General features: G+C 38.4%; 2 protein-coding genes across 3 annotated transcripts; one reads left to right on the forward strand and one right to left on the reverse strand.

The window, feature by feature from the left end:
• The first annotated feature begins 303 nt into the window (after positions 1-303).
• Positions 304-7899, forward strand: LOC114928007 (insulin-like growth factor 1). 2 transcript variants are annotated; one of them, XM_029299090.2, is made up of 3 exons: positions 304-2611; positions 4110-4362; positions 5087-7899. In XM_029299090.2, the coding sequence occupies exons 1-3, from the start codon at positions 2274-2276 to the stop codon at positions 5183-5185; spliced, it is 690 nt and encodes a 229-aa protein (XP_029154923.2). In that variant the 5' UTR covers positions 304-2273; the 3' UTR covers positions 5186-7899. The 2 variants fall into 2 exon arrangements, with proteins under 2 accessions (XP_029154923.2, XP_085346487.1); XM_085490361.1 differs by having other exon boundaries at positions 1000-2611; positions 4110-4207; positions 5087-5172.
• Positions 6128-7926, reverse strand: LOC114928008 (uncharacterized). The gene is made up of 3 exons (XM_029299091.2): positions 7642-7926; positions 6930-7198; positions 6128-6424 (listed from the first exon to the last, which is right to left on the reverse strand). Exons 1-3 carry the CDS (start codon positions 7835-7837, stop codon positions 6236-6238), a joined length of 654 nt encoding a protein of 217 aa, XP_029154924.1. The 5' UTR covers positions 7838-7926; the 3' UTR covers positions 6128-6235.
• Between the last annotated feature and the right edge of the window lie 542 nt (positions 7927-8468).

Below are 8468 nucleotides of genomic sequence, written 5' to 3' on the forward strand. Positions count from 1 at the left end.
TAGCGCGCGGTTGACTCCTTGTCAAAGTGAATCCATCAAAGTCTACCGATGCTGTCATTTCGGTCGCGTATATGTGCATGTGTTGTCCCCTCGACACTTCTATCGAGAAAAAAATTCTAGGTATAAAAGATACGACATCTTGTATATATGCAATATAAGCATGCGAAGACCCTTATATTATATCACATCTAACAAATGACACATGTTTTTTTATTATATAATTATATATTTTTAATATATAATTTATATATTATATATATTATATTTTATATAATACACTATATAAATTTTATATAAATATATATATTATGTAATGTGTGTGTGTGTGTGTGTCGAGCTGATATTCTTACGCAGAATTTCGTGAAAATAGCGGAATAAAATCCCGTGACAGCTAAATCTATATATAAAAGAAATATATCGGGCGGGGGATATTCATATTTCCTCTGGTCGAAAGATATCAAAATTGCTAAGATCGGTGGAAAGAAACGAGGGTAGGAGGTCGCTTCTCGCGACCTCCCTATCTCTAGTAAAATGCGACCGATATATCAAGCCGAGACAAAACAGGCGAACGGCGATCAATTAAAGCTGCCGATGATGGACCACACTTAGTCTTCGCCGATCGGAAGCAGAGTTCACTCGACGTGATCCTTCCGTGTTTTATTTGAGCGTGAATCGATCATCCGGCGAATCCTCCCCCGTAAATCTTCGACGAGTTATTCAGAAATAATCATATTTGTCTCGTTTTAATATATTGATATCGGACAATAATAACAACTATTCCAGTTTCCTTTAAAACAACTTGTGTCGCACACGTGATTGATAGCGGCTAAACGATAACAATACAGAGTTCTCCCGATCGCTCGTATGAAACGCGATCTTTATTTTCATTCATATATGCATTCAAGCGCGATTTGATGCATATCTTTTTTTTCAGCAAGAAATGAACACTACGATTAATAAGGTAAAGTAAGAGAAAAAACATTTTTTATAATATTATATCAGTTTTGACGTTTATTTTCATCATATAATTATATATACTATGTAGAAGAAGCTACGGATATTTTTATGAATGAAAGTAATCCAATACGCAATTTTTTAAATTTAAATTTCTTCATTACCACTACATCAGCCACAATGTTATATAGAGGATTACAACTGCGGTATATAGCGTAACTGTCTGGCGCTCGATTTTGAGAGACGACGAGATCGAGACTTCAAGAGGGTGTCCGACGAGACAGTATTTAACATTCTTAATAAAAAAAAAAGGGATCGCGCTTTGTTCACCCCTCGTCGAGACACGAAAAGACAGCGGATAAAGTATGCATGACACATATATATATATATATATTGCAGAAATGGAGAACAGGTCTTGTCTCTCCTCGCGAGGCCAGACAGTTGAAGCCGCCGCGCTTCGGCACAAAAGAATACATTATACCTTCGAGGAATCCTCCCTTAAAGGGGTCTCGCGTCTGAGGTACTCGACGCGATTCCCAAAAATGAGAGAGGCGAATCTCTCCCGCCGTCGTCTCTCACATCCATCCCGTTTCTTTCGGCGAGGGATGTTGGGTTTCCCACTGCGTGCAACGCGGTGGGCATGAAAAAGCGAATTGGTGCCATCGGACGCGCGCGTCTGGACCACGCTAACGACCCCTCCGTTTTTCTCCCCTTGCCACCCCCCGTGTCGCTGGCCCCACGACCGGTAAGAATCTGTCTGCCATCGGAACGGTCTTCTTCCTCCACCTCCTTTTTTCCTCCCCCTCTTCCATCTTCTACCTCTTCCACTACACTTCTCCCTCCTTATCGTACCTCTCTCCCTCTGGTCCCTGAAATCTGGAACAAGAACCGCGTGGCGAGGCAGCCCGGTACCAGTGGCACCGACGAACTCGGTATCGACGGGAGTCTCTTCAGGACTTCGGGGATCTCGCAGCATCGTCTCCACGCCACGCTAAGATCCGCCGTCGCAGAGAGAGAGAGAGAATCGTGATACGACGGAAGAAGTTTCTCCTTCGAGAAGAGAGCAAACTTGGAAAAAAAGACTTCCAAACACGTTAGACTGCACATTGAGACTGAAGGCAAGCTCTTGAAGAGGCTTTCCGGTTCGCACCGACTGGATAGAATTAATATAAATAATAAACTTAAACGTGACCCGAGTATCGGCGAATGTGGATCTTCAAGTATCAGGACTCCTGGAACTTTTAGAGGATTCCGTTTTCCACCCCTTTTTTCTACAACCTCGATTGCGATTCTCTAAGGACCTCGAGGGAAACTTTAAGATGACAGGCGGCGTTCATGTAATGACATGCAAGACAAGACCGGTGCTCTTGTTCGCGTTGCTTCTCTTAAGCATCCTGAGCATCCTCGTCGACGGCCAAAGTTTAGCCTTTAGGTCCAACATCAAGATGCGGAAACTGTGCTCCCGGAGTCTGAGCGATGCTATGACCCTGGTGTGTCGGGAACGCGGCTACAACGAGCCGTTTTCGTACAGCGGCGAGGACGAGCCGAGAGTCGATCCCGGTCCAGGTCTCGTCGAGGAGTGCTGCTACCATCAGTGCAGCATCGAGCAGCTCGAGCGATACTGCAAGCCCCTACCCGAGGAGAAGCAGCACGTTATGTGAGTGGATGTTAGTGTTGTTTTTACGTTTTTTCTCCTTTTTCCCCCCTTTTCTTTTTATTCATAATTAAATTCTATTTATGACTCTTGACAAAATGATACTTTTCACACATGTTTCTTCTTTGGTAGTTGTATACATTTTTTGTCTTGTTGAATGACGCTTGATTGTTAAAGATGTTCCATCTTTCTTTTTTTCTCTGCATTTTACATATTCCAAGTTAGGATTGATTTTTTCTTTTATTTTCTTGATTATAAGTCAACATTTTTGTAAGGAGATCTCTCTGATCCGCGAGCATCCATTTTCCCATACGGCTTTTGATATATTTTTATCGCTCTCTTTAATATCCGTGTATCAATAAATCAAAAAGAATTGTGTGCATCCCTTGCTTCGTTAATAACACACTTCTGAAAAGGCATTTAAATCCATCTCGAACGCGCGAAAAGAAATTGTAATATTGATGTTTCGGTAATGAATAATCGATAAACTCTGTTGCTGGTTGATTAATTTTACGCATAATCGTAAAATACGTATAGTTTATAGTACACATTTTGTCGTAATAGTTTTGATAAATACATTTAAAAACAAAGAGAGAGATAGAGAAAAAGAAAGATGAGACTCTAAATACGATCACGTATAAGCAGCTGATTATACGTAACGAGCTTATGTAATTTATATCGATGCTGAATCATTTGTCTCGCACGCTGTCAGCTAATAGGTGGCCTGAGTGTCAGTGCTTAAAACGATGGACTAGAGATCGCTTGTACTCTTTTGAAAAGAGCAAATTGCCAATATCGAAGACCGAGAGAGAGAGAGAGAGAGATAGAGCGAATCCGCGTGTTATCACCGTCTCGGTGATAATCTCTGCTCCTCCTAAAGTTCACGGTTCTGTACAAACTGCCTTTTCAGATGGAAAGTCCGAAGTACTAGGACAAACTCGCGCATATCATGCGTATTTAATATTTTCTTCTTCTCTCTCATCACAACTCTCCTCTCTCTTTCTCTGTCTCTCGTTGCTTTGTGGTAATGCTCCCGCCAGTTTTTATCGAATTATAATCGACTTGTTTTTGCCGAAAAATCTTAATCGTACGATTCTTAATTCGTACGATGGGCAAAAAAATTTATAAATATTTGTATAAGAAGACTTGATTTTCTTATACAAATATTTATAAATTTTTTTGCTCATCGTACGAATTGCGCTCTCGTATCAAGTGACATGTTTATTGTCATATTTTTAATGCTGATGTGTTTATCGCGGTTTGTTCATTAAACTCAATTTTAGGGTCGATGATCTAATATTGATTTCGAAGATCGGGGAATGGTAATTCGTCAAAAATTTAACAATATCGAGATAGTTGAACAGTCTAAGGGGGTTGAATAAGAAGTTGGATCTCTTTTTATGGATAAATATTTCTAAATTAAAAAAAATATTTCCACCCGTTTTATATATACAAAGAATGATTTGTATTTATTTACGTTTCTCCCCTTGATTGTTTTCAGAGAAGAGTCATTCGGGAATCTACCTTATTCCACGAGAGATCTATCGTCGGAGCAGAGTCCGCGATCGGAGATGGAATACGACAGCGGTACGAAAAAACGTAAGGTCGATGATTTGAAAAGGGGACGGCACAGGGGGAAAGGTGATCGCAATATTGATGGGGAATGCAAGGGGAAGCCTGATGCGAAAAAGCGACACCGCGGCAGGCACTGCAGATGCCGTCGTCGGCGTCTGGAGTGTCGCCGAGCTGGCAAGGTGCTTTCATAAAACGTCATGACGTCAATGCTTGTCTAACAATTTCACTTACTAATGTTTCCATTTCACGCACATTTCGGACTAACTGCAATTTTATGGTAACCCCGCACTTTGCAAATCTGCACCGTACGGGAATTACATGAAACATGTACGAAACATTTACGCAAACTAATTCATCTAGCACGTATCTGCTAATTTTGGGAAGCTAGGATTTCTTGAAAGATTTTTATGTAACGACTGATGATTTTTTTTTATTACGTGACATTCGTATTTTTAAAATTTTTAATAAAGAAGAAGCTCCTGGGTTTTCGCTTCAGATCGAATTATCTTTATCTACTCTAAATTTTTTGTTATTTATGCAAATATCTGAAGCGCAGTCTCAAAGGTTGTAAACACACTTGATACGACGCGTCCTTGTTTACGGCACCGTGCATTGCTGTCTTCTCTTCTCTTTGTATTCCATTTCAATCATAAAAATAACTTACGCTTTGCATCTAAAAATAATTGTAGATAGATGATATCGTGCGTATTCATTCTTTTTTCTTTAACGTTGCATGATGTTTGTCATCATCCACGCTCTGAGATATTGCTGCGGCGCAGCTTCAGATAGCTAGTGATCTCCTTTGCATGCGCTTTCTTTGTGGTATTGATTTAAATTCATTCTTGACGTTAAGATAAGAAAATTTAACAGAAACGTAACGTGTGTGCGTTTTTGTCGTTACAGGTTTCGCGCGGCGACGCTAAATCTCTAGATAATAAATTCGTGACATCGTCGCCGACAGAGAAGCCTACGTTGTTTCCCTCCACAACGTCACAGTGCTAAAAACAAAATACCGGTTGTTCTCACACATACACACATTCACACGCACACACATACATACATATATGAGGAATTCTAGGAGATGCGATTTCTATAAGAAGGCGGTATTCTTAGAGTGAATTCACTTTTTTCTTCAACGCCATTCTTCGACCTGTATTTATCGCATCACTGGAACAATCAGCCAAGTTTGCACATGATCCCTCATCGAGAAAAAAAAACAAAAAATTAAGGACAGATATTTTGCCAATCGCGAATCTTGGAACATGAAGGAGGAAAGAGACTCAACACTTCAACGGGAAATGATGGGGCTTCTCCAATGACGCTTTCTTTTAATGACAGAAACAATGTCATTAAAGAAATAGTGAAATTCGACTCGAGATAAAGTCGCGGACTGTATATCGAATACAATTGTGATGAACTTGAGTTTAGAATTCGGGACAAATCGAAGATCGTGATCTCGCAGAGAAAAAAAAGACTTAAGTGACTTCAACGTGTAAAACGTTTCTTTCAAGCGCTCGGGAATAGCTCGGATATTCGCCAGTGATCTTAGTTTTATTGACGACTGATGATCTCATTAGTATTAAAATTTTTGTTGTAGATTTAAGGCTTAAGTTAGAGATTTCCTACTTGAAACACAAATACATCCCGAACGCGTACTTTATTAACGAGTCCATTAGCGAATGGATGAGAATTTAAAATGTGGAATTGTAGTTTTTAATAAAACAAATCTAGATTTAAAACTCTCATTAGTTGTAGATAGGAATTTTATCACGCTGTACACATAGCATAGCGTGAAAATCTTATTGGTCATCCGAAGATTGCAGCTGATATTTACGTTAATAATATATGCGATCAATAAACATTTATACGAACTAACCGATTTATTATCTATTTTGTGGAATACCTGATTTTAAAGTAAGAAAAAAACTAATTAATTGACAAATATAAAATAATAAATTTGATATTGCATTTCTAAAATTTTATTTACATATGTTCTTTTTTCTTAAAGAAACATTAATTTACGAGAGCTGTCAGTTCTTAATTTTAAGACATTTAACCTGTCAAACAAGGTATGTGCATCGTTTCTTTAAGACACTTCTCGACATTTTGGCAGCATTTCGATGCTGTTTCTAAGAAAACTTTCCAAACCTCCTCTTTCGAAGCTCTCGGTGACCTTTCGTAGATATCATTATATAGTTCGTCCAGTTCTTCGTCATCGAGTTCGAAATCATCGTCAAAGGCCTGCCAAACATTATGCAACTTGACTTTTTATTGTCTTTGTTTCTTCAGTCGATTAATTACTTACATTTTTATTAGCATTAATTATTTATGTGTTAGTTATTACAACATTGTTAATCAATTATTCAATTGTAGAATGTCTCGATCCAGTTACTCGTCTTATTTCATTGTGAGTCGGAAGCACTGCGCGTTATCGTTTGAAAAATTTACATTACAGAAGGCAGTTGCATATGTTGCATATGTTAATTACACATAATAAAGCCTGTTGCGTTACAGAACATTTTTATTGTCCGACGTTATTATTTCGTTTGCGCGTTATATCGTTTTTATTATTATCATTCACCATTCACCGTGTCTTCGGGGATTATGCAGAGGAGGTGAGTTGTGTTGCGAAGCATTTTTATAGGTATTTCCCCAGCAGCATGACGGATCGCAATACTGATCCTGATGGATTGACTGGATTCCGTGTCCCAAAGAGCGGAATGGATTTTAGAAACGATTGGCTTACCGGGCCGCGGAAGGGCGTAGGAGCCCTTCTGTTGAACGGATGAGGCGGCGCGGAATAATATCCTGATCGATTGAATATAGGATTTAACAGGCTTGGACCGGGACCGTAATATCCTGTCCCGGGCGCGAGATGCGCCCTGGCTTTGACAGCGCCGTTTATAGCTTCCGCCACAATCGGCAGGGCGATATCACCGGCGACTAGTCCGGATGACAGTAGCTGTCTTTTCTGAGGCACGTGAGACGCCGAGTCATTCACCTCGTGATGATGATCTGAAAGAAAACGCGACTGTCAATCGGACGCATTTCGAACTCTCGGGCTCGAGATTCGTCGAAGGAAAAGTCTCTCCGACGAGATTCCATTATGAAATTTCTATTATTATTTGACACTGTACACGTGGGCGCCCTCAGAATGAGGAAAGAGCGTTTCCTTTTGGAATCGATCAAAATATTTGATTTTCTTTTGAATAAGAATGAGAATTTATTTGCACGGTTAATATTAAAAAATTAAGAGAGAACAAAAAATAAGAAACAAAAAAATTTAATTAAAGATTCTGCAGACGCCCATAATTATTTTGCGATATTTATTTTCTTAAGAGATTTAATTTATTATGAGAAATATTGATGATATATAGTACATAAATAAGATATTTCTCTTTTTGCATACTTTATTAACAAAATTCACATTTATTAATATCATTGATAGGATCACTCACCACGCTGCTCCTGTCCCTTCTCGTACTTCTGTAGATCAAATTTCTCCAAGCCTCTCTTGGCTCTAGCACCGAGCCTGCATTTCTTCATGTGCACATCCATCACGATCGTCTTGCACTGCGTGCTAGCCCATGAAACTCCACACGTAAATATAAGAATTAGCGCGATCCGATGCGCTTCGATGCGATGCAGATGCATCTTCAAATTGTAATTTGATCTAAATGCTTTCGATCATTCGGCGATGATTGCGCTATATAAAATCCGAATATTAAGACTCGTTGCGCTTTTAAGAATGTCCTTATCCGAAAGTACGTGTCGGAGATACGTTTGTGTAATCATGCCGATGTACTTTTATTTATGCTGCTATGCACGTTTGTCATTGCATGTGCATATATAATATTTATATATAGCGTGTTAATTATGTTACCGAATAGCCGAGGACGACAAAAATTGCTTTGGCAAAGTATTTTGAAAACACAGATAGTGAAACGAAAAGTGCGTTTTAAAATAAATACTTATATAATTATACATATAATAATATATTTATCAAAATATTTTTGTTGACTATATATATATATATATCTTTGAATCATCAATTTAGATAACATTATCTATCTTTCGAACTTTTCGTTCAAAGATATATATATATATATATATATATATATATATATATATATATATATATATATATATATATATATATCTTTGAAGGAAAAGTTCGAAAGATAGACTTTGCGAAAAATGTGTGTGTAAAAGATTCAGTAAAATTCGTAGAAGACGTTATTAGTAGATTATCTGTTAATTACAATGAACTTAATGTGGTTCTCCG

Source organism: Nylanderia fulva, unplaced genomic scaffold, assembly GCF_048542155.1.
Source record: "Nylanderia fulva isolate GAGA-0341 unplaced genomic scaffold, ASM4854215v1 Scaffold12, whole genome shotgun sequence".
Classification (NCBI taxonomy): Eukaryota; Metazoa; Arthropoda; class Insecta; order Hymenoptera; family Formicidae; genus Nylanderia; species Nylanderia fulva.

Bases quoted from the DNA above. Each gene is read 5' to 3' on its own strand.
- LOC114928008 (XM_029299091.2), bottom strand. From the start codon at position 7,837: ATGCATCTGCATCGCATCGAAGCGCATCGGATCGCGCTAATTCTTATA. The intron at 7,199-7,641 runs GTGAGTGATCCT...GTTTTCTTTCAG, and splicing joins GAAGGGACAGGAGCAGCGTG to ATCATCATCACGAGGTGAAT. The intron at 6,425-6,929 runs GTAAGCCAATCG...AATGTTTGGCAG, and splicing joins CTACGCCCTTCCGCGGCCCG to GCCTTTGACGATGATTTCGA.
- LOC114928007 (XM_029299090.2), top strand. From the start codon at position 2,274: ATGACAGGCGGCGTTCATGTAATGACATGCAAGACAAGACCGGTGCTC. The intron at 2,612-4,109 runs GTGAGTGGATGT...GATTGTTTTCAG, and splicing joins GAGGAGAAGCAGCACGTTAT to AGAAGAGTCATTCGGGAATC. The intron at 4,363-5,086 runs GTGCTTTCATAA...TTGTCGTTACAG, and splicing joins AGTGTCGCCGAGCTGGCAAG to GTTTCGCGCGGCGACGCTAA.